Consider the following 26958-nt stretch of genomic DNA (forward strand, 5'->3'; position numbering starts at 1 on the left):
TCATGTACTCAGTGGTATTTAATTTCTCTGTCTTTACATGTGCTGTTCCTTCTGTTTGAATGCACTCTGGCCTTTTCCTCCCTAGCCTAATTTGTTCTGGTTTTGAAAGATTTAGCTAAAGAGCTGCTTGCTGGAGAATGTTTTTCCTGGCCTCTAGCTAGGACCAAGTGTTTCTCCAGCATCCAGGGCATGCTTCTGTCTTAATGAATACTCTGTTATTTTGAAATTATTTGCTTGAACATTATTGGTGCTCAAAAAATGTTCACTGAGTTATTTTTGATAATATGTGCAGTAAAGCTCTTTCAAAACCAATGAAAGGGAATGAAGTTGAGAAGCTTGTTGCAAAAAGTTGAAAGAGAAGTGGTATAAAGGTCAGAAAAATGAGTACTTAATAATATTTTGGATATTTCAAAGTTCCAAGACTTGAGGGGAAAAAGAAACTAGATGGGTGATAAAAGGGAAAAGGATAATTTTGACTAAAATGCTCCTGGTTTAAGTGAAGCAAGCAGGAAATTGACTAAACAGGGATCATTGTTGTTAGTTGTGAACTCTTAATAGAGATGGTATACTTGGTGACATGACATAGTATATTTATAGAAAAGGGGAAAATTAGGATTATATGTGTCCTGCACAAAAGAAGATATTTGCTGTGCAAAGTGAGAAAATACTGCATAAGGCAAATGGTTACACCTGTTTAAGATTTTAGATAGGGAATAGTGAAAATATTATGGAGGACAAAAAAAAATTTTGAATAGGTTCCCTTAGGGAGAAGGCAGCCTAATTTCAGGAGGCACGTGTCTCATTTGCTGATAATTAAAACTTTTTTTGTGTGTTTGTGGATCTCTTGAAAAATATTCACGAGGTAATTTTATTTTCCACTTGAAATAATGTAGAGAAATGAAGTTTCTGATGTCATCTCAACCGATTGTCATATTGAGTAAATTGCTTGCTGTTGTGGTTTCTTTATCCATAAAACACATAATACGTAATATGTATCAAGTGCTTTCCCTCTAATCAAGGTGCCAATTGAGATAGCGTGTCCATAAAGTTGGTTAGAGATTATTGGCAGCAAACAGTTGTAGGAATTTAATGTGGCGATTGTACTATGATAGTATCAAACCAGAAAAAAAATTAACTGTTGGAGTAACAGTAATACTTTTCCATTAAACATTCCTGCCAGTAGTGTCATAATGCAGTGTTACTGGTTTAAAACTGAGAAAGTGGGGAGATGTCATGCATTTCAGCAGGTATTAAAAAAATACTCTTTAAGTGACTGTGCAGTTACTGTTGAGAAGAAATGAAGTTGTGTATTTTTAATTCTTGGAAGATGTGGTAAAACATGCGGGAAGGAAAGACAAAATAATTACAAATGGATATACATTCAAATGCAGGCCTCTATTTAAAAAAATCTACCTAACTGCTGTAGGAATGTAGAAGAATAGATCAGAGTGTCAGTTTTCAAGGGATTGTTGTAGATGTAAAAACCCTTTTTGAGCACTTTCTCCATTTTGTGTGAAATACATTGTTATTTAAAGGTTGACCACAGTTTCACTTAATTCTTTCAAATATGGCAGGGATTTTTATTTTCAGTTTTTTTCCATTCTTCTTTTTTAGGTATAAAATCTCTTAAAACCAGGGCTAAAGCAGAAACAAAGTCGTGCTAACTTTAAGTGATACACTTGGTTGCAGTGCTGACAAAACGTCTGTCTTCTGAAATAGAAATCTCTAATACCAAATACATATACCTCTTTGTTGATATTAGCTGGAATATCACTGTTTACAATGGACTATTTCTTTTAGAAGGAATAAATTTTTTTTTTCTGACTAGAAAAATATAGTTTTTAAACTAATATCACATGGAAGTTATATTTGGGGCATACGGAGAAATTTTTGTTTATGCATACCTGGTGTGTCAGAGGCTAAACTATATTATGTCACTGGATTTGAAAAACAATTTGTGAGCCTTCCTTTAATATTGAAGAAGTAAATATATTTTCACTAGTTAGTAGGACAATTATATGCCTTTTTGGTGTATTTTTTACCTTTCACTTTTGAGAGAAAAAGGAGACATATCAAAGAAATCTTGTGCTCTGCATAAAAAAGAATTTAGAAGTCGTACACCTAATGTCTTTACTTGATTACATTCCATACTGTAATTCTATTGAATTCTGGAAAAAAGCCCAAATCATTTGTACTATAATTAGCAAACGTACTAGGTAACTTTTTTTATTATTTGGACCTCCTGTCCAGATCAAATATTATAGATTGTCAAATGAGTGCCTGTTGTCCCTGGCTTAAATTGAGAATAAAATTTTTTTGGAGTTTTGCTGTCAAAAACACAAATGAAAATGAGACCAGGACACGATACCCGGTATTGAGCATTATAGGTGTGATTAATAGTCAGAGGAGAGATTCTGCCAAGTTTTTGTGTCATGGCAAACTCTGTCATAGACATGACCATACAGCGCTTTTGCCCAATTGGAAGTCTAATAGTAATACTTTTTATTTTGTGACCATTAAATTCCTTCGAACATTTTTAAAACAGGAAAAAAACAGTATATGCTCTCCAGAACAAGATGTGCTACAATTGAGCGATCAAAAGATAAGAGGGATTTGGGTAGGTAATTTTAACACAGAAAGTAATGCCACATATTGACTCAAGTTTTAGAGAAATTGGTATAAGACTTGAAATGAGTGATAGGTGGTAAGACTCTTCAAACATTTATAAGCCGGGTTTTTTTTTTTTTTTCTAAAACACCTTGAATTTGAAAAGATGACATAGAAAGGGAGAAAAACCTTGAGGTTCTATCCTAGAATTCTAGTTATGGCTATCTTGCTTGGCCACAGTAATAGTGATTTAAACTGTGATAAATAGATCCAATTCTAGTGCTTTTATTCTTAGGATAATTCTCTTATGCTAAACAGTTTAGGATTTTGTTAATTGAACACTGATACTTTTCCCATTGCCCAAGTAACTTCAGTTTTTCCCTAGAAATTTCTAATATGTAAAACGATTTTTGATGACTCACAGGAAGTCAAGATGAAGCCTAAAAACTGAGATGCTAAATGGTGTGAAAATTAGTTCCAACTGATAGGTGCAATTAGGAGCTTCAAATTGATTAGATGCATTTTATTAGATATGAGCTGTAGAATGACTTGTATAACTTGATGAATTTTCTTTAGTTTTGGGTTAGAATGATAGCCATGGTCTTTGTACTTTTGTTGACTAACATGGGAGATTAATTTTACTTTTTTTCACAATAAAAATTGAAAAACATAGTAGAATTAATGACAAAACTCTGGAATGACTCCCTTACTACTCATTTTCCTTGCTTACCACTGCTGCCACTGTGATTTTAGCAGCTATTATTAAAAACAGAACTAGACCATTTAAAGCTGAGCTGTTCAATATAGTTGCCACTAGTCACACATGGCAATTAAAATGAAATAATATTGAAATTCAGTTTCTCAGTTGCACTTTAAATGTTTAATTCTGGTGGCTACCAGATGAGTGTGCATAATGCTACATTTCCATTATCACAGAAAGTTCTAATTTACAACACTCTGTTAAGAGAATCTGAGTTTAACAGTGAGAATATTGGAAGAGTAGGAACATCTGAAGGAAGCTGAAAGCAAGGGAAAATGGGAGAGTGGAGTGGGAAACAATTTATATTGTTATGTCTTCTGGCTTTTAAGATTCTTGCAACATGATACCTTACTATGCTGTCTGCCCTTTCACTTGAAAAAATTTTGAATATATAAAAGATATGTTCTCATCTTCTAATTAGTGCCATTATGAAGATGACTCACCAGTTTTTATCTCTATTCTGTATTTCTTTAACAAATATTTATTGTCTAATATGTAGCAAGTGCTTTTATAGACCATTAAGAAAGCATGCAGAGCCTCAGTTTACATAGAGGAAAGACAGTACGCAGTAAACAAACAGTATCAGATAGTAATAAGTAGTTCATGAAGAACAGTAGACCTGGATATAGACAAAGTGATGGGGGTGTGCTTGTGGGCTGGGCATAGGATAATATGTGATTTTAGGTAGTGTGGAAGAGCTCATATTTGAGGAACAGTAGACCTGGACATAGACAAACAAGTGATGGGGGTGTGCTTGTCTGCTGGGCATAGGATAATATGTGATTTTAGGTAGTGTGGAAGAGCTCATATTTGTACAGATACCTGAGTGAAGTGTGAGCATGAACTTTTGGCTCTCTGAAAGTTGTGCATCCCAGACCAGGGCCTGATGCAGCAGTGTGTTGGCCCTCGAGATGAATAGTGAGGACACAGCCTTGTTGAAGCTGAATGAGCGAGGGTAGGAATGGCAGTATTCTCGTTTCTGATCTCTTGCTGCACATCCTGATGTTCATATTTGCCTTTCTTTCTTAAGGGTATTTCCATTCTTCTGGTGGTCCAGGGTATTGTTTTTTTTTTTTTTTTTCTTTTAATAGCTCTTCTGTCAATCTCCCAAAACAACCATTTGGTTTGCAGATCTGTCAGTTTTTGTATGTAGACTTTTCCCTTCAGTTACTCCTGCCCTGCTACATATTCTTATTGCAACGCTTCTCAAACTCTTCACTACCCAGTTTTTTTCTGTCTTGCACTCCCTTACTTAGAAGTCTTTGCTGACAGTAAATATAAACTTGGCTTATTTTTTTTAAAAAAAGTATTTCCTCTTGGTTTAGCCTGTGTAGATAAGGAAAAACAATGGAAGAACTCTTTTTTTGTTCTGAATTCAAAATATTTACATATATAATAGTTCAGCTAGATTATGGGCCAACTAGGCTTTTGTGAACTTACTTAGAAACCTGAGGTTCAAGTAAGATTCACTTACATAATTCACGTTCCTATTTAATATAATATTTTCATGGGAAAGTGAATTTTGTTTGAAGTCTAGTTCATTGGTAAGTTGATGACTAGCATGTATTTTGGAGTTAGCAGAGAAATGTTTGGTAGTTGGTGTATAAGTTTTACTCATGGTATTCCTTTGTAAGTGAAAGATTTAGTAGGATGAGTATCACGTTTTGATATATATTTCTCACTTTACAGGAAAAATGTTTTAATTTGGACTCTCATAAAAATGTAGATTACTGCTTAGATGCATTTGTAACATGATTTTATACAGTGGCACCCAGCTAACTGTTCCCATGTCTGTGCTGTTGAATTGTATTCACGCTAATACTAGAGGGAGAGTTGGTTAAAAATAATGTTTTTAGTGTTTTACCAAGGTCTTGCCTTGACACAGATATGAGAATATTAATAATGCTCTGGCATTGAGATGGAAGTTTTACAAAGGCTAATTTTCTATAACTGACTTTTACCAGTTAGAAGTTGTTTATAGCCAAAGTTATTCTGTTTCTTTTGTAAGCATGTGAGAATATCTGAGCGCTAGTTTTTATTATAAATTGATAATTCATTACATGTTTTACACAAATCATTATTCCACTAAGTCCAGAAAAAGAATAAACTGGGTTTAACCAGTCTGTTGAAATAACGTTTTATTTTCTTTTACTGGTCTTAAAATCATGTGAATTTGGTATGTGAGGTATCTTTCAGGATTGCATTTGATATGTGAGGCATCTTTCAGGATTGTATGTGAGGACCGTGTGTGAGGGATCTTTCAGGATTCAGCTATCTTTCAGGATTGTCATATTGTTCTAAAATACCCTGTGAAAAGAAGCCGTTTTATGGATTAATAGGAAGATCATGGAAAAAATTGTTACAATTACAATGAAATTAAAATAATAAGTAAACCTCCTCCATTGCTTAAAGGAAAAAGTCCCAGCTTTTCAGTTAAGGATTGTTAGTCTCTGGTCTCAACCAACTTTTCCAGCATTAAAGACTACTATTCCTCTATACCAGGGATTGGAGGCTCAAATTCCCAGCTGGGGTACAGGTGTGCCTATATGCTGAACCCTCCGCTATTGGAGATGCCAGGAGAGGCTGGAGTGGCTGGGGCCATTTAATATGGTCGTTCTAGCCAGAAGCAGCTTTATCCTTTTACACCCATGTGAGGTACAAGATATGCGAGGATGCAAGGGCAAGGAAGGTAATGTGAATGTGTGTGGCTGGCCCAGTTGGGGGCGGGGGCAAAATGAAGAGTGAATATTCTATCTAAAGAGAGCTGCTACTACTACTTTTATTACACTCTGGCTTTGTCACAGTGATTATTGCCATGCAGGAATCGTGTAACCAGGTCTTCTGGTTTTTTTTTTTCCTCCCAGAGCGTGAGGGAAGTAATACCTATTATTGTACACATACAATCTCCTAATCTTTATCTTTTGCCAGTTCTTTCAAAAAATTTTGAATCACATTGTAAAAACCAAAGAAAACCATTTTCAATTATGATTTGTTTCATAAAAAACATGTCTAAGAACATGAAGTAGATGGTGATTCTTGTTATTTTTGCTCTCAGGACCCCTTTACACTCATAAAAATTATTGAGAACCTCAGAGCTTTTGGGTACATAAAATTTACTATTTTAGAAATTAAAACGGAGAAAAGCTTAGGCTATTAGTTCATATTAAAATGTCAGTCTATTATGTTTGAATAACATATTTTATGAAAAACACATTTGCTGAAACAAAATGGTTAGAAGATTACGTTGCTTTACATTGTTGCAAGTCTTGAATGTCTGCCATATTAGAGGAGAACTGGAGTCTCCAATGTGCTTCTGAAGGTTTGCATTCTATTGCAATAAGTTGTTTTGGTTGAAGTTTGTGAAGAAAATCTGGCTTTACACAGATAATAATTTAGAAAAGGGAGGAGTATTTTAACTGATAATCAGATAATAATGGATATTCTTTTTAATGCTATACCCAAACTTAACAGATGGTAATTTCTTAAAGATTAGTTGCAATGTGGAATTCGAAATCACATCAGTTATTCTATGGTGGTATCAACAACCTTTTCATGTTATGTTGCATTAAAATCCATTAATGTTTCTTGCTTTTTGGATGGATCTTTTACCCATGCATGAGTTTGTAACACTGTGCATTGGTAATTTGAAAAGATTTCTTTTTAAATGCTTGAAGAGTGTCTACTATAAAAAAAAGTTGAATTTGTTAATATCACCACTCATATACAAGCCTTTAAGTATTGAGAAGATATCAAGCTCACAGTGGTAGAAACAAGTTTTTCAAAGTTTAGATTTTTGCTTGAAAATTCCATATTAATCATTGTCAACAGATACATTTGTTTTCCTTAAAACAACAGGCTCACTTTTTTTTTCCAGACAACATCTGCCAAATACTGAAGTCTGAATAATTCTAGTTTGTAGTTTGTTAGTTTTTATTTTAAATAAAAATTGCATTCCATGGGAAAAATCAGTTTAGCTTGTAACTCATTTTACACTAGTTGTTAGCAACAGCATACTCTGGATATATCGCAGAAGTACTTTATGTGTACTTCTTATGTTAGAATTAAACATAAATCAAGGTTTGAGGTTTAATAAAATTAGGTTTAATCTTTTCGCCAAGAACATAATTCTAAAAGAAACTGGCTTGGCTTCTGTTTAAAACAGTGAGTGTGTATATTTGTGACTAATACAATGAATTACGCAACTTGGTGCTGCTGCCTTGATTTGTGCTAAGATGCAGCCGTTTTATTCGATATTGTTTTGCATCATTGGTGCAAATGTGGCTACAGTACAAAAGGCAAATAATATCTGAGTATTATTATTTTTTTATTTAAGGACTTTCCTCCCTTTTTTCAAAGGGGCCCTGGGGACCCCAAGGATCAATGGACCACATTTGAAGAACTGCTAGTAAGGCAGAAAGACCACTGGATTTAAGAGTTAGAAGACTTAAATTTTGAAGCCTGTGCACCATTCTCGCTTCTTATGATGTGCTTCATTTCTCAGAATTTCAGTGATTTCATTTATAAAATATATTTGGGGAAAAAACTCATCTTGTTTTTTGCTTTTTTGTTGCTTGAATTACAATTGATAAATTAGGAAAAGCTGTAAGTGTAAGTTGTTGCTATTTTTAAATTAGTTTCGGCTATAGCCCGTTTGTTTTACTTGTCAGTCATGATACAGTAAACATTCTAGAAATTTTCAAATAAGGAATTTAATGCAGGGGATTAGGTTCTTTAAAAAATCACTGGAAGGACTGGAGGAAAGCTCTAGCTCAGACTTCTGAAATGACTCCCACATCATTGCAGGACTGACCAGTCAGGGAAGCGGCTACTTCTGTCACAATTAGGAAAGCGGCCTCTTGGACTACTGAGTTCAAGAACATACTTCTATAGCTGCAGCCCAGGAAACAGGAAGCCAGGATTAGGTACTGCCTCTGTGAGCTATGCCTGGAAATTGGAATGCAAAGTCTAGTTGCCGCTTATATTCCATCTCTTGACATTCTTAAAGCTGGAAATTGGAGCGTGGAATACTGTGGAACAACTTAAATCTTTTCAGTCAAGCTAGAGAAAACAGCCAAAGGCAACAGGATAATGGTTGCCTGCCCCTGCTGCACTCTGCCTTCCATATCTCGTGTTAGTGCATTCTAATGGATGAGGCCTAAGTTTCATCCAAAACCCTAACTGCCAGTGAATAAGGAAGATAGTTTTTCTGTTTTTTTTTTTATGTTTAGTTTCTATAATTGAAGAAAGTAAACTTAAGAGAACGAGATAATGGAATCTGACCGCTAATTAATCACATACCTAAACCCTGTTTTTCTGCTTCTCTGTGATTTTCAAATTTTTTCCACTTTTCATTATCCTTTCTTTACTTAGACCTAAGTTCTAGCCATTTTAATAACCAAGATAGCTTTCATTTTTATGAGGCATTCCATACCTTTTTAATCCTCACTGCTTCATCAGTGTTTATGAATGTTCAGTTCTGGGTTACACTCATCTTCAGCTGTGGTCTGGGTGGACTTGGATTTTGTAACCAGACTTGTAAAACCTTTGGCCTGCTGTTGCCTGTAAAGTGATTCACCATTTCAATTACTATGGTATATAAATCTTTCACATTTTACTTGCCTGTATTTTTGGGGGGCCCTACTTAATACACTTTTGTGAGGTTTTATTATACTCTCTAAAGACATTTTAAAAAACACCACCACTTCCTTCCATGATCAGGTATTCTTTCTCATATTTTAAATCTTCTTACAAGCTACTATTTGGGAAACGTGTGGATAAAAATAGAAGTAGATTCTGGAAAATATCAATATACATTACTTTTTTTCATTAAATATATAATATGCTCTTCTAGTATTTATGTAAAACCTTATAGCCATATGGTAAAATAAAGCCACCTTATCCTCCCCATCCTCTATCCTGTTTGTTTTTTTTTCCTCTTCTAAAATTGTATGATTACAAAGAAAATATTTTTAACATGTCTAAAATACACCAACCTGGGCAAGACGCAAAACCTTGTATCTACAAAAAATTAAAAAGAAAATTAGCCAAGTGGTGCATGCCTGTAGTCCTAGCTACTCTGGAGGTTGGGGCGGGAGGATCACTGGAGCTCAGGAGTTTGAGATTGCAGTGAGCTGTGATCATGCCACTGCCCTCTAGCCTGGGTGACACAGTGAGACCCTGTCTCTAAAAAATAAAATTTAAAATAAGCAAATAACTAAAATGAAGGCAAAACATGTTCAAAATACAAAGAAGCATAATCCCAACCATGCAAAGATAATAACAGATAGTTTCTCTTTCTGATCATATTATTTTGTAACCTGTTACCACTTCCCTACTTAGCAATATACCATGGTTTCTATCACTGTTGAAATGATAATGGGAGTATTTATCATTGGCATCATCTGGGTTAAGGAAATTGACCAATATATATTGGGAAATTGGATTAAAAGTCATTTTTATTGAAGGCGGTATTAGTTGTAACCTTTTTTGGAAAAAGAATACTTAATAGCATCAAGGCTATTTTTTTATTAGAAGAGGGCTTGTTTCATTCACTTGTATATTTCATTTTTGTGAAATGAGAATCTTGTTTTAAATTAAAAGGACTGCATATTTATTAAACAATTCAGATTGTACAGAAGTATTTAAATAGAAAGTGAAAGATTCTTATACTTCTTCCTCCTATAACTCCTTTCCTCAGAGTTAACCACTGTTAATAGTTTGGCACGTTCTTTCAGAATTTAAAAAATGTATGTGTAAATGTACATCTGTGGTTAGTTTCTGAAACATCAGTTTTTAAGAGTTCATTGTTAATTATTGTAATTTGATAATGTCTAGATGGTAGTAGTATGGACAGAATTTAATACGTATGTAATTGGGTTAACTTCAGAAAGCAGAAATGTAAATGTTTAATTGTATTGATTTCAATTTTTGTTGATAAACCATTCTCAGCAGTCTTTCTGCTTATTCGCTTTTAATAAGAGACCTCATAGTAAATACAGAGATTCTTCTACAGTGAAATATATTTCTGCTTACTGCTTTAGGTATATTTTATCAAAAAAATCATTGAGTTACTGAGTATGACCAGTTAAAAATATGTTTGCATTTATTTTTAGATAGGCTTTTAGAAATACAAAATTAGTTGGTACTGACTGGTTTAAAGAGTATATTGGATATAAAATCTCCATAATAAAAATCCTTTCAATTTGTTTTACTTTTAATTTTGAGAAAGATAGTTTTGCTTTTCAGATGTGATTGATCTCACTGGAGATGATAAAGATGATCTTCAGAGAGCAATTGCCTTGAGTTTGGCCGAATCAAACAGGGCATTCAGGGAGACTGGAATAACTGATGAGGAACAAGCCATTAGCAGGTAAAAACATAATTTGTATAAAGCAGATATAAGTACTTTTAAAAATAGAAATCATTAATTGGGTTAAATTAATTTTAAGAGGTAATAAGATATACTTTGTTACTCTAAACTAGTAATATGCTTGTGTATTTTTAAATTTTATGTAACCAAAATCTTCATATTTAGTTTTGATTGCAATTGGGTTTAGATTTTTAAGATTTTGGGATGGTGTTATGAGGGATTACATTTAGGTGCATATTTTAATATTTCTTTCATTTTTTTTCTTCCCCTAATCTTTTTTGGATGCACTGTCCAATTTACAACAATTTATAGCAAGGGTCAGCATCCTTTTTCTGTAAAGGGCTAATAGTAAATATTTTTGGCTTTGTTGGCTATAGGGTTTCTGTTATAGCTGTTCAGCTCTGGTGTCATAACACAAAAGCAGCTATAGCTGATAAATAATATAATGAGCTTGGCTGTATCCTAATAAATCTTGATTTACAAAGGCAAGCCAGTTGGTTTTGTCCTCTCGGCTGTGGTTTGCTGACTTCTGATCTATAGCATGATAATATGTTTATATATATTGTTCAAGTAAATGGGCAGGGCTCCAAGATGTGTGCTAGAATGCAGTTTTTCATTTAATAACCAAAACTTTGTAGTTTGAAACAGTTTGATTCATCTAAGGACTAAAAAATACATTTGGTTTTCATAATACCTCTAAAAATGGAGATACAATAATATAATAAGCCATAAAGTTGTAACTAACTGTAATCCTCTAAACAACTATTTGAAGGCAGTGGTAACTCTATGTTACTGAAGAAGAAATTTACTTGCAAGAGGTTAAATGTGCTTTTTCCAAAGGCACACAGCTCAGATGCATCTTAAGACTTTAATGTTCTTTTCCTTTAACATAGTCCTTTGGTAACAGAATGTACCAAGTTTCTCAGGTAATTTTTCTTGGCACAATATCAATAGGATATTTCTTTCCAAATAATCAGAGATTACTATATGGTAGGAAATGTTTCAAAATGCTATGTTTAGCAAAGGCATATAATTTTTTATCTTAGTGCGACTTTTTAATGTCTTTAAATGTTACTTTGGAAACTACTTTGTAAGACATTATATTATGTAAAGACTTAATTAAACTCTATTGTCCCCCTCATTAGTTGTGGCTAATATTTATTGCCAGGAACTTTAAATGAAAACCAAAAAATATGTAGTTAGGCTTATTTTCTGAAGCATTTGAGAAATTATATGAATTGGGCTTTTTCTTTTTAAAACGTGTATTGCAATGCATAATTGTCTTGAATAATTATGAAACGACAATACTTAAACTTTGAGAAATATTTTAAATACAAAACACATGAGTTGGATTTCATATATAAGGGGCATGATTTTATGTGAAAAGGGTTATAAAAAGAATGTATACTTGATACAAATATTATTTTTAAAATTATATTTTTGTTTATATGAATTTATATGAGTATATGAATATAAAATATATGTGAGCTTATATACCCAATTAGTATCAGTCGTTCTATTATGTGTTTTCTAATTAAAACAACAGGTACTAATTATATAATAAAAGTAAGGTAATATAAAAAGGGATGAAGGCTGTTCCTAATTTGATATTCAGTTCAATGTATATGTTATATTATTGTTTTGGATAGTTGTTTTTATCCAAAATGGCAAAAGAAAATCTCTTCAGATAATGCTTTTTTTTCATTCTAGGTCTTTTACATTTTAATATAGTTTAAAAATAGTAAATATTTGGTAGATATTATTATTGTAGATGACATAGAGATTCGGCATAATGTAACATGCCATAAAGCTATACTCCCTAGAAGTAAAAGAGTCATATTAATTATGTGTAAATTCAATAACCTGCAATGAGCAAATGGGTGTTCAATGCAAAATATGCATTTAATAAACTTATATGTAAATCATGTTGTATTAGGAAAAGAGGATGTGGAGAGTTCTAGCTAAACATTATCAGAGATATATTTGCTCATATGGGTTTATTAAGGTATAGAACTCTAAATTCAAAAGAGAAAATGATGCATTTTAAAGGAAGACATTTATATATTATGCTTAAAACTAAATTAACTCCTTCTTCATTACTGAAGTTGATATAGGGAAAATCTTTGCAAATAAAATTCCAGAATCATTTGCTTATTATATTTTAGTCGACATAATTTAATGTGAAGTTACACATTAGGATACTACATTGTGTGTAATTTGATGAGATAAAGCCTGTCTTTTTACGTCTTAGAATCCTGTGTTTAGGCATTTATACATTTCATGCTAAAATTTTTTAAGTAGAACGTTTTTAAAGTATTTCTTTATACACTTTTTAGTGTCAGAATTGGATGTATTTATTATCTCTTGATTATCACTGCCAGGACACAAGTGGAGTATGGACAGTTGAAATTTGTTAATAAACTACATTGTGACTGGTTTGTGTCTATGGCATATTTCTTGTGAAAATGGCTTGCCTCATGAAATAACTTTGAAGTGCCTCATTAGAAGATAGTGCTAAGTTTTCTAGCTAAAATTGTTACAAAGAGCACGCACCTTCAACAATTTCAAGAAGTAGTAGACTACAGATTCTCTTTTTTCCTCATTACTTCTGTGTTTCAACTAGTTATTTCTTGTTATCTTCAGCCTGGAGTTGCCACTGGGGAAGGAAAGAAGGATCATGTCCAGGAATAGTCAGGGTGGAATTCTGAATTATTAAAATAGGTCTGTATAACTCCTACATTTTTTATCCTTATCATTACTGAGGAAGCAGCTGTGAAGGGGAACTGTCTAAAGATGGTGTGTGAAACAGGAGTGGATGAGGGAGGCAGAGTTAGAAATCTTTTAAAATTGATCTTTGAGGAGGATTTCGGTGCTCGATAATTCCAGATACTTGTGGATGCTAAGGAGCATGGAAGGGCCATCGAATAACCATCAAACCATTTAAGGTGTGTTATGTCAGATTATAGATGATCTGGAAAAGTAAGAAATATGACACAGATTAGTTTCCTGGGCTACAAGGTTGTGGCTGTAGGTGACTGAAGAACAGCAGCAGTGTAACTTGAAAAAGTATCAGCAACAGTGAGGTACCACTGATATCCCCAGGAAGAGGGATCAACTGGTTGATGTAGTCAGGCTGTCCGTGTGGCAGGAGCCACACCCCATGCAATGTGGGCTCTCCTACGGCCAGATACACAGGTCAACTTTTGGTAGGAATCACATGTCTGACAAGTAGTGGTAGCTTCTGTGTTAGAAACATAGAGTTCCTTAATTTGTACTCTGTATATGATTGTGGATGTGACTCCATTTTGGGTATTGTGATTGTGGCAGTGGTGGTGATCTGGGTTGTGCAAGTTTGATCAAAAGCTTTATTCTGTTCATCTCATTGAAGAACACATTAGAGCACTCATCCATCACAATGGCTAAAATTAAAAAGACTGATGGGAAGTGATGTCAGCAAGATCGCCAACTAGAGTTGCTTGGCTATCATTTCCCTCACAAAAAAGGAACCAAAACAACGAATAAGTTTATTTTGTCTGGAGTGACTGAGGAAATGCACTGGAGAGTACCAAGAGAACAGCAAAGTCCCTGTGGAGCATAGAGTCAAGAATAGCTCCACAGGGAGGAGACCAAAGTATCCTGCCTCTGCCATACTGTCTCCCCTGCGAAGATTGAATCAAAGCCAGGGGGTTCCTCTTATAGGAAGAAGGTAAGCAGAGAATCATCAGTCCTCATCACGACCACAGGTGCCAGCAGTCGCTGCTACAAGAGAGTTCCCCAGTCCTCACAGGTCCCAAGTCCAGCATGAACAGTTGCTGAAGGTGCATGTGGCTACATTCCCCCATAGCAGGAACCTCTTTGACACCCTGCACCCCTGCAATCCAAGCAGCTAAGGGATGACACAACTGTGAAACCAAGCCCACATCTGGAGTGCTTCCTGACCTGGAGGCCAGTAGCCACCCTGTATCCCAGAGGCATTGCCCTCATTCCACAAAGTTCACACAAGTGCCTCTAGCACTAATACCTTGGCTACTTGGAGCCTAGGCTCAAAGGCACTACTGGGGCCCTGATACCTAAACCCACAAGGCTCCCTATTACCCAGGGAAGCAGGTGGGCCTGCATGGCAGGGCAGCCCCATGCAGCCACCAGGCTAGTGTACATCTGTCCCTGGCTCTAGCTGGCCTGGAGGTGGCCCCACCCCAAGGGAGAGAGTAGTGTACAGCCAGTGGGCCTGTGTGAACTTGCTCCCAGCTTGAACAGCTGGCCCAGAGGTTGTCTGCCTGTACCACTGGAGGATTGTGCACAGCTGCCGGGCCACAATTTCCTGCCTTTAGTCCAATAGCTGGTTTGGAGGCACTCTTTCCACAGCTCAACACTACATCACCAGAGTCATGCACAGCCTCCAGACCTGCGTGCATCCACCCCTGGCCTGATAGCCAGCCCAGCAGTAACCCTGCCATTCAGGAAAGACAGTCGTACAACCTTTCTGGCCTGCTGCATCAGCATGTGCCTGACCAGCAACCAGCCTGGTGCCCACAATTCCAGAAAAACCATGCCACCACAGTCATGGGCTCCTGCATACTAAGTCACTGAGATAATCACGGACATCGCAGGTGAGGATTCCAGCTGAATAATTTGTTTGGACACCACAATACTGAGTCCACCCTGAACCAAAGCCACCACACACCATTTCCAATCAGCACCCTAGGACCCATCAACAGGAAAAAACCTCTTCCTATGAAAGCTGCTCGTTAAAATTGGAAAAAGCAATTGTCCATTAGATGCACAAGTACCAACATAGAGACAGAAGAATCATGAAAAAGCAAGGAAACGTGTCACCCCCTAACCTGGCACCACAATGCATCTTTAGTAATGGAATCCAAAGAAAAGAATATTTATGAAATGCATGAAAAATAATTCAAAATAATGATATTAAAGAAACTTTTGAGTTGTAAGAGAATACAACAATTTAATGAAATTAATAAATTCATTAGCTGAGTGAGAAATTGAACAAAGATAGATATTATGGAAAGGAACAAAACAGGAATCTTGGAGCTTGAGGAATTAAGTGAATGAAATTAAAAAAAAATACAATTGAGAGCCACAGTAACAGACTAGAACATGCAGAATAATACATTTCTGAACTTGAAGACAGATCTTTTGAAATAACCCATTCAGAGGAAGAAAAAAAAAAAAGAATAACAAGTATGAAGAAAGCCCATAGGACTTATCAGACACCATTAAGCAAACCTATATTCATATTATGGGAGTGCCAGAGAAAGAAGAAGTGAAGAGAGGCATAGACCACCCATTTGGTTAAATAGATTGCCTGTGTCCTTCTGCACTTCTTGGAAGGAAGTCTTGGAAGTTATGGACATCTAGGAATGAAAAGATCCCCAATAAAATTCAGCCCCTCAAAATCCTCTCAAAGGTACACAATTCTAAAAGCTGTAAGACAAAAACATTACGTCACATATATGGGAGTTCCCATTAGACTATCAGTACATTTCTCAGTAGAGACTGCACAAGACAGGAGAGAGTGGGATGACATATTCACAGTGCTGGGAAAAAATAAAAATAAAATATAAAAATAAAAACTGTCAGCAGAGAATATATCCGGCAGTGCTATCCTTAAGAAATGAAAAAGAAGGGCCGGGCGCAGTGGCTGATGCCTGTAATCTCAGCACTTTGGGAGGCCAAAGCAGGCAGATCACGAGGTCAGGAGATCGAGACCATCTTGGTTAACATGGTGAAACCCCGTCTGTACTAAAAAAAAAAAAAATACAAAAAATTAGCCAGGCATGGTGGCGGGTGCCGGTAGTCCCAGCTACTTGGGAGGCTGAGGCAGGAGAATGGCGTGAACCCAGGAGGCGGAGCTTGCAGTGAGCCGAGATCGCGCCACTGCACTCCAGCCTGGGCGACAGAGCGAGACTCCGTCTCAAAAAAAATAAAGAAAAGAAAAAGAAATAGAGACGTTCCTAGACAAGCAAAGGTGATGGAATTCATCACCACTGGACTGGTCCTACAAAAACACTTAGAGGAAATAATAGGAAATGAAAGAATGATTAATATCATGAAAATATGTGAAAATACAAAACTCATCAATATAGGTAAATCCATAATCATATTCAGAATACCCCAGTGCTGTAATGGTGCTGTGTAATTCCTTCAGTCCTCTAATATGAAGGTTTAAAGTTAAAAATGTCAGAAACATCAACAGCTACAATTAGTGGCTAAGGAACACATGAAAGATAAAGATGTGGCTGGGCGTGGTGGCTCATGCCTGTAATCCCAGCACTTTCGGAGGCTGAGGCTGGCGGATCATCCGAGGTCAGGAGTTTGAGACCAGCCTGATCAACATGGAGAAACCCCGTCTCCACTAAAAATACAAAATTAGCTGAGCATGGTGGTGCTTGCCTGTAATCCAAGCTACTCGGGTGGCTGAGACAGGAGAATTGCTTGAACCCGGGAGGTGGAGGTTGTGGTGAGCCGAGATCACGCCATTGGACTCCAACTTGGGCAACAAGAGCAAAACTCTGTTTCAAAAAAAAAAAAAAAGGAAAAAAGATAAAGATGTAAATTACAGCAATCAAAACACTAATCATGGTGGGGTAGGGGAGTGAGGGGAAAAAGTCTAGATTATTTTTGTGTGACCAAAGTTAAGTTGTTATTAGCTTAAAATAGTCTGTTGTAACTGTAGGACTCTTCATGTTAGCTCCATGGTAACCACAAGAAAAATTATAGTAGATAGACAAACAAGAAAGGAAACAAAGCTTAGCATTATAGAAAACCACCAAACCACAGAAGTAAACAAGAGGGAAAGAATCAAATGAAGAATCTTCATAATATTGAGAAAACAAACTAGCATGAGTAAATTATTACTTATCAGTAGTAACCTTGAATGTAAGTGGATTAAATTCCCCAATTAAAAAATATAGAGCAGCTGGATGGATTAAAAAAAAAGACCCAACTATATGTTGCCTACGAGAGACACACCTCATCATTAAATATAAACATAGACTGAAAGTGAAGGAATGGACAAAGATATCCCATGCAAATTCAAACCAAAAGTGAGCAGAAGTAGCCATACTTGTACTAGATACAATAGACTTTAAGTCAAAAACTGTAAAAAGAGACAAAGTCATTATGTAATAATAAAACAATCAATTCACCAAGAAGCAAAACTGTAAATATATAAGCACCGAACACCAGAACATCCAAATATATAAAGCAAATATTATTAGATTTAAAGGGGGAAATAGACTCCAGTACAATAGTAGGGACTTCAGCATCCCACTTTTAACAATAGACAAATGATTTAGAAACATGAGACTTAAACTACACCATGGACATTTACAGAACATGAACAGCTGCAGAATACACATTCTTTTCAACTGTGCATGGAATATTCTCCAGTAAAGATCATATGTTAGAGATGGTATCAAGTATTTTACCAGATCACAACTATATAAAGCTAGAAATCAACAAGAAAAACGTTAGAAACCAACAAATACATGGAAGTTAATATGCACCTTAATAACCAATGGGTCAGTGAAGAAATTAAAAGGGTAATTAGAAAGTTCCCTGGGACAAAGGAGCGTGGAAACACATTATACAAAAACCTGTGGGACACAGTGAAACCTGTTCTAGAAGTTCATGGCAATAAATGCCTGCATCAGAAATGAGGAAAGATTTCTAATAAACAGATTAACTGTGCAACTCAAAGAGACCTGAAAAGCAAGAACAAACTAAACCCAAAATTGGTAGGATGGAAATAATAAAGCATAGAGCAGAAGTAAACAAATAGAGACTAAAAGAGCAATTCAAAAGATCAGTGAAATTTTTTTGAGAAGATAAACAGAATCAACAAACCTTTAGCTAGACTAAGAAAAAAGAAAAAAAAAGACTCGAATAAATAAAACCAGACATGAAAAATGAAACATTACAAATGTATCACAGAATTGGAGGATCACGAGAGACTATTATGAACAACTGTATACCAACAAATTCTAGAATATAGGAAAAATGGATAAATTCTTGAACACACACAACCTACCAAGATTAAATTGAGAAGAAATGGAAAAAATGAGCAGACCACAATGAGTGGGAGAATTGAATAACTGCTAAAGCCTGACATAAAGATCCCTAGTTTCTGATGGCTACATTGCTGAAGTGTGTCAAACATTTAAAGAACGACTAATATTAATTCTCAAACTATTCCAGAAAATTAAAGAGGAGGGAATACTTCCAAACTCATTTTATGAGGCCAGCATTACCCTGATTCAAAAACGAGACAAGGACACAACAAAAAGAAACAGGCCAATATCCCTGATCAACCTAGATGCAGAAATTCTCAACAAGATTCTAGCAAGTCCAATTCAACGGCATATTAAAAACATCATCCACTATGATCGAGATTCATCCCAGAGATGCAGGGATGGCTCAACATACACAAATCAATAAATGCGATACATCACAGTAACAAAGAGAACGGAAACCATATAATTTCAGTAGATACAGAAAAAAGCACGTTACAAAGTTTAACATCCCTTCGTGATAAAAACTCTCAAAATAGATACAGAAAGTATGTACCTCAACACGGTAAAGACCATAGTTGAGAAACCCACAGCTAGTAGTATACTGAATGCAGAGAAAAATGAAAGCTTTTCCACTAAGATCAAGAACCTAACAAAGATGCCCACTTCCACCAATCCTATTCAACATAGTACTGGAAGTCTTAGAGCAGTTAGGCAGGGGAAAGAAATAAAAGACATCAAAATTGGAAAGGAGAAAGTAAAATTGTCTCTGTTTCCAGATGATATGATCTTAAATATAGAAAGCCCTAAAGAGTTCACCAAAAAACTGCTACAACAACTCATAAGTGAATTCAGTAAAAGTGTAGGACACAAAATTAACACACAAAAATCAGCACTTCTATATGCTAACGGTGAGTTATTTGAAAAAATAGGAAAACAGTTTCATTTACAAGAGCTACAAAAAATCTAGATACCTAAGAATAAACTTAACCAAAGAGATAAAAGATCTCTACACTGAAAGCTATAAAACATTGAGGAAAGAAATAGAAGACACAAACAAATGGAAATATATCATATGTTCATGGATTAGAAGAATTAATATTGTTAAAATGGCCATACTACCTGAAGTCATCTCCAGACTTACTGCAGTCCATGTAAAAATTCCAGTGACCCTTCAGAGAATTAGAAAAGACAATCCCAAAAATTCATGTGGAACCACAAGAGAGCCCAAATAGCCAAAGCAAGCCTGAACAAAAGGAACGAAAGGTAGAGGCATCACTACTTGACTTCCAAAGGTACTGCTAGAATATAGTAACCAAAACAATGATATTGGTGTAAAAAACAGACACATAGACCAGTGGAACAGAATAGAGAGCCCAGAAATGGACACACCTACAGCCAACTGATTTTTGACAAAAACTGTTAACTGGAGTAAATCTAAGAAATGTACAAGAACTTCCAGGAAGAAAATGATTAAACATCATTAAGACACATTAAAGAATACATAAATATTTTGAAACATTCGCTGTTTCATGAATTGGAAGACCATTGTTAAACTGGTCAGTTCTTCTTAAATTGATTTATGGGTTTAGTTTGATCGCAATTAAAAATACCATTAGTTTTGTTTTTGCTTTTTTAGGAAATCAAATGAGATGTTTCATTACCCACCGCCCCCTTTTTTTTTCTTTGTAGTTGATCTATACAGCTTAAAGTATATGCATGTTTCTCAGTGAGTGTAACTTCCCAAAAAGGGGCTTAGGTGAGCTATGAAGTGGGATATTTTCAGTATTACTGCTATAGGCAATTTAACAACACAAAAACAATAAAATAATAACACCCCCTCACCCCCCCCAAGTAAAACCACCGTGTAATAAAATTTAATGGAAACATGAAGATCTACCATATGTAAATGCTTTAAACATTTAGCATAGTGTGTGGAAGGAAAAGACGCAGCAAAACATTTTGTCGTCTTGACCAATTTTGAGAAGATTGGTCATGACCAATTTTGAGAAGATAAAGCAAGGTGATAGGTCAGACTCGTTTTTGGTATGTGGCTTGCGAGTTTACCCTTCAAACATTTTGTTATAGGCTATCTCTGAAATTTGCCTTTTTTTTTTCTCCTCTACCAGCTGGTAATACCTGGATTTTAGCCACTGCATGTCTTATACTTAAGAGCTTGGGTAGTATCATTGGAAAGGCCAGGGGAGGAACCCTTATGCAGGATTTTGCTTTATAAAAAGTTTGGATTTATGGTGCCAGTACTAGATTATAGAAGGGGATCAGGTGGAGCAATAGAGCAGTATTGGAGCTAGAGATTGGCTTTTGCAATCAGTCAGTCAATCAATAACCAAGAAGTAGCAGCATTTAATATCTTCATCATCCATTTACTTTAAAAACGTGTTTATCACTCATTTATAATGTTCGCTCTAGAGGTAAAGCAAATTCTTGTTTCTACTTTTCAGACACTGATTGGAGACACTGGTTGATATTTTTGGCACAGTGTTAAGTGTGTTTATTAAGTTCTTTAGGAACCAAGAGGAGATGGTAGGAGACCTACTGAGGCATGCTGTAAAATTCTGGTGATAAAATATGTTTAAATTAAGAGGGTCAGGAAATCATGGCATTCCCCTTTCTCCTACATGCTTTTTTTTGCACCACAGTTCTACCATGTGGTATGGTTAAGGTGTATTGTGATAAACCCATTTCTTTAAAACCCATACTTTTGTTAACAGTGAATGACAATATCTACCATGTGACTGAATTGAGCTACTTGGGAAATGGCTATTATTTTTAAATCTTAGGTGACTTTGAGGAGCAATCAGCAATTACATGTATCTCTTGAACTTTAATCAGAGTTGTTACACTTTGTGCCTCATTTGATCTCTGTAAAGAAAGTTATATAGGAGTGCTGGGAAGATGTTGTCTTGGTTCATATCCCTAACTTTCTTGCCCTTCCAACTTCCTTTTTGGAATGGTGTGACAAATGGTTCAGGCATTACTTGCTCCTAGGAAGTACATTTGAGGCCACACATTCTTGCAAGTCCTGTGTGGGGAGAGAGAAGGCAAAGGAACTAAAAAGCTTACATTATCTTCAATGTGATGTTTACATTAAATATTTTGTATGTAAACATGCCAATCAAGTGGTATATATTTTTTGGTAGAGCAGAAGACGGGCATAAAAGAATTGACTATACTTAAAACATTTCAAAAGACCTTCCTGGGGTTTAGTAATCTTAGCCCAGATCTGGAATGTGAAAAATGTACTTAGGGTGTATTGTGCAGAAATCAGATGTCCTCAAGTTTTCTGTAACTAATGTATGTATGAACCATTTCCTGCTTATTGTGATATGTGTGATCTGCTCTGTTGACATTATTAAGAAGGATTTGTTTCTTGTTATAATTAGTAGTTAAATATAACGACAGATGTTCATATGCTATAGATTCAGGATTACGTCTGGTTCTTTTAGACTTTTGAGCAGTTTATATTTTAGAATATGCTGTAGAATCCTCTTTTTACATATTGTCTATCTGCACTGGTACTAGTCAATTGCTGGGTACCTCTTCTATCTCTTATATAGGATCACTGGTACTAATTGTTTTATGGTATCGTTTTTATCTACCTTTCCCAGAACTTATTCCATGTTTTAGTCTATTTATTTCTGACTACCAAGATATAAATAAGTTTGCTGTATCTCAGCGTCTAAATATACATATATATTACAAAAGGAACAAAATTTTCAAATGAGAATACTGCCATTTATAAAAGTCAATAAAAAGTTAAATATCCCCTCTATATATGACGGTCTTTTGTATTACAGTTACTTTTTATATACTGTGCATTAACCTTTCTTTTTTGAGCATAAACCAGTCTTGAACAAATTCAGTTTGTTCAGGTTATTATTATTCTGCTGAACTGCAAAATTTAACTGTTAGAAGGTCTTTAGGACCTCCTGGGTCTCCAATAGGAGAGTCAAGTTGACTGTCTTTCTATCTCTCCCTTGTATTCTTGAAAACTTGCTTTCTGGTAACAGTAGAATGTTCTAGATATTCTTTGGTTTTCCTCTGCCCCAGTTCATCTAACTAAATGTCTTTCAAGAAGTTCTATGTCTTTTTGTGAAACAAGCCTAGAGTCTGGGGTTGCCTGTGGGAGTTGGTTTTTGGGCAGAGAGTAGTGCTGGCCAGTCGGGTCACTCTTAAATGTGACAGAAGTAGAAACTGTTTACTTTTCACTATATGAGTTTACATTTTAACATATCATGTTGTTAACAGTTTTTCAAAAATGTGTGTTTTATTGATTCCCAAAGACTTCTGTATTCACATGGATATTTTAATGATATTTTAGATTTCATTGTATCTAATGTCTTGTGGTAAATATTGCTGTTAAGGATAAAATAATAATATTTTGACATTAATCTGATAGGATAAAATCTTTAGGATAAAAATGGTGTGAAATGAATGAGATTTTCTTGATAAACCAAAAAGTTGAAAAAAACTAATCCTTACTCAGGTTCTGGTAATTAACACAAAGTGGTTAAGATACCTGAATGTTATTTATGCTGATTTAGAATAATAAGTAACAAGTTTCTTTTTTTTTTTTTTTTTTTTGGCTAAAGCCAAGTAGCAAGTAACACATTTCTTGAGCAGGCAAAATGCTTGGTTAGATCCTATGTGGGAACCAGGGTTTTCCAGTTATGATTATAGTTATGTTGTTGCATGCTCAGGAGCAAGAAACATCATTAAAGTAGCATTACATTTGCCATGTTTAGATATACTTAAGATATTCATAGGTGAGTTTATTTTGGAAAGGTTACCTATCTTTTGTTATTCTGATATGTATTCTAATATTTATTTCATTAAATTTTCCCAAAGACAAACTTTTGGGCAAGGCAGTGAACATACAGGTTTTCTTTTCCTTTACTTGGCTCTCATAGAGGCATAGATCTCAAGAATTGAAAGGAATCATAAAGTTTAACTCACTGAACTTTTTTTTTGTAGAAGAACTAAGTGGTCGGTGATAAAAGTGCAACTTGTTCAGTTTTTAATGTTTTCTCGATTCAGAGTAATTGTTATAAAAAGTAGTCATCATGTTATATTGTAAATATGTACTTTAATTGTTATTTCTCAGAAAATTCATCTAGGTGGTATATTCCTGGTACTCATATCTAATTTGCTGAAATGTGATTTATTGTACTTTCTATTATATAAAACTGCCATTTTATGTTTGAAATTTCATTTTTCTTAGGAAAAAAGACTACACTTCTCTATGTATTAGCATTGACACTGCTAAAACCTGTATTTGAGTAAAGTTAGTATTAAATATTATTTCTTCAAATATATTATTCAAATCTTACGTAATGAAAATGCTTTTAGAATGTGTGATATGCCTGGGATATATACCATTATATAATGCTGCATTTTTTTCCGCCATTGATTAAGAGTTCTTGAAGCCAGCATAGCAGAGAATAAAGCATGTTTGAAGAGGACACCTACAGAAGTTTGGAGGGATTCTCGAAACCCTTATGATAGAAAAAGACAGGACAAAGTTCCCGTTGGGCTAAAGAATGTTGGCAATACTTGTTGGTTTAGTGCTGTTATTCAGGTAAGGATTTTTCTTTATATTCAGTTCTTATTTGATGTGTATGATAGCAATGGAAAGTGAGTTGCTTGTGTTTAAGTTGTGTACTTTAAAGATAAGTACAGAGAAGTTTTTAATATACTCTTTTGTCTAATAAACTAGCTTGGGGATTGCAGTATCCTTCCATCCCTCTTTGTTTTTCATTTCTAGTATGTATTTTTAAACAGTAGATCACTACTTATGCCTTTCACTTATTTGGAATCAATTTATCCTTTCTTTCTGCTTTTAGGAATTGTTGGGGTGGAAAGAGTTTTGTATATATTTCCCTGCAAATTTATGGAAGCATTGTAACCAAGTTTGAAACTAGAACTGGCTTTCTGTGGGTCAGATCAGATTTATTTGTATATACTAGACAGTGTTACTTATAGAATTATACACACTTAATATTTTTAATAAGCATTTTGTTTGAGGTTGGTATAGATTTGCAAATAAATCTGAGTTTGCATGTGAAATGATGTGATGAATAAATATTGATAAATCAAGAATAACACATTGTCTTTTTTTACTAAGAAATTCCTTAATGATACATTTCTTGATCTGCTTATTCTAAAACAAGAGACATATGTATGTGTAGATATCCCTCTTTTCAATTTGGAACAGTTTTCTTTTACGTGTTTAACAACTGTTATCAAAATTCTTTATTATTCTCAGTTGACATTGATAATGTTATCCATCAGATTGCAAAACTTTAAAACAATTTATGAATAATATGTCCTTAATTTTTATTACTCCTTAGGAAAGTTAACTAATGTTTTGTGTTCATTTTTGCGTGACAGTTGAATTATAGCTTATTATTTCATGTTTGTGATGAATGCTTTTTACCTCATTGGACATGCATGCTGTTTTTTATATTCAAAATATATCTTCATTTTGTAACTTTCCAAACCTGTGTGTATGACAGCTTAAACTTCCATATGATATTAAGGCAACTAACAGGTTATTTGGTTCATTTTCTACAAGTTAATTGTTTTTGCTAACTTGTAATTTTAACTTTTTTTTATATACTTCAGTGCTAAAATTTTCACCGTTTTCTCCCTTTTTGCTTCTGGTGCATAATATCATATAATTTGATTTTCTTTGTTTTTCTGGATTTACCTCACTTTTTAATATGCTGTGGTGCATCCTAATAAGTAATATGCTATGTTATTGGCTTTCCCAGGACATGAAGATGCTAAGGAATACCTGGGTTAACATAAATCTATAGTAGTATCTTTGCTTCTAGCCTTGATTATACGTTGTTTACTTACATGCCAAAAAGTAATATCTAAAATATTGATACCTTAGAGTTTCTTAGATCATCTTAATAGGCTATCTCACTTTACTTGCACTATCTATTAAGAAGGTTTGTGCATATGATAATTTAGACATAATTTTAAAATATTAAGTATAGTTTTAAGGCTCTGAACTGAGTGCTCATGAACATGTTTTGCTGCCTGTGTTTGGTCAAGTAGATGCTATCTCAGCACTATTATGGCAAATACATGAGGGTCATTGGTTAGAAGCTTTTCTTAGAAAGGTATAAGAAGAAAGAAAGTATTTGTAAATAATATTGTTAGAATAGTTGCTTTTTATTTCTCTATCCTGTATGTGTAGGGAAGTTCTGTTTGAAATGATAAATGCTGATATAGGGATAATGACCTTTTGTTTTAGTAGGATAAAACTTCTTTCAGCAGCTCAGTTTAATCTTGATACAGTTACAATCTGTTTCTACCCTAAGTTTGCTAATCTTAGCTTTTCTTTTTAGCTTAGATTTTTTTTTTTTAAGAAGGAGGGAATGGGCTAGAAAAAAATTATCTTTTAAAAAAATGCCTAGCTTATTTAAAAACTAGTAATTGTACTAGTTTTAAAATTTTATCTAAGTTTAGTGGCTGCTTAACTCCTAACATAGGCAAGTATAAGAGGGCTTGAGTTATTTATTTTTTCTTTTGGTGAAATCTAAACATCTGGGAGAAGTAACCTATAAGCTTAAAAATTCAGGTTATAATGGCCTAATAAGATAATGGCTTTTGAGGGAGTAGAAAACACTAAGCATCAGATGAAAATGATGAGTGGGCAGAAAAATTTGGCTAGAGATCACCTGAAGTTTTATTTTTTATGGTAATTTTAAAGTCTATCAAACTATTTTAAGTAGCTTTTAACTTTTATCTTTAGTAGAGTCTTCTTAAAAATTTTCTACCATTATTGCTTAACTCTAAGCTATAAACTGAGATATAATACTTGGCCATCATAAATTGACTTTTTACTTGTGAATGAAAAGTTTGGCCAAAAATCTACCATAGTGTTGGAGGTTTTGTTGTTTTCCACAGTGAGTTGGAACTTACTCAAATTGTGATGTAAATGTACTGTAAAGTTTTGATTACAAAATTTTCTCGGGGATGGAATTTACTTAGTAGGACTAATTTGAAACAACTGGGAATTCTTTTTCTTGTAAATATATTGACCAGTTATAGAAGTTTGCTAGTAATATCACCCTTTAACTTCAAAGTATATAGCTGGGGTAGGCTACAACAGTTATAGATAGCTTTGCATACTTATTATTTTAGATACTGAGACC

At 34.6% G+C, this 26958-nt stretch overlaps 1 protein-coding gene across 4 annotated transcripts in view; it reads left to right on the forward strand.

The window, feature by feature from the left end:
- USP25 (ubiquitin specific peptidase 25) overlaps window positions 1-26958 on the forward strand; it is a 147543-nt gene that overhangs the window by 36887 nt on the left and 83698 nt on the right. For all 4 annotated transcript variants that reach the window (XM_034948000.3, XM_034948001.3, XM_034948002.3 and 1 more), the window contains exons 4-5: window positions 10613-10736; window positions 24206-24368. In XM_034948000.3, coding sequence (XP_034803891.3) covers window positions 10613-10736; window positions 24206-24368 — 287 coding nt within the window. The remainder of the gene's footprint in view (window positions 1-10612; window positions 10737-24205; window positions 24369-26958) is intronic.

Source organism: Pan paniscus, chromosome 22 (assembly GCF_029289425.2).
Source record: "Pan paniscus chromosome 22, NHGRI_mPanPan1-v2.0_pri, whole genome shotgun sequence".
In the NCBI taxonomy this organism is placed as follows: Eukaryota; Metazoa; Chordata; class Mammalia; order Primates; family Hominidae; genus Pan; species Pan paniscus.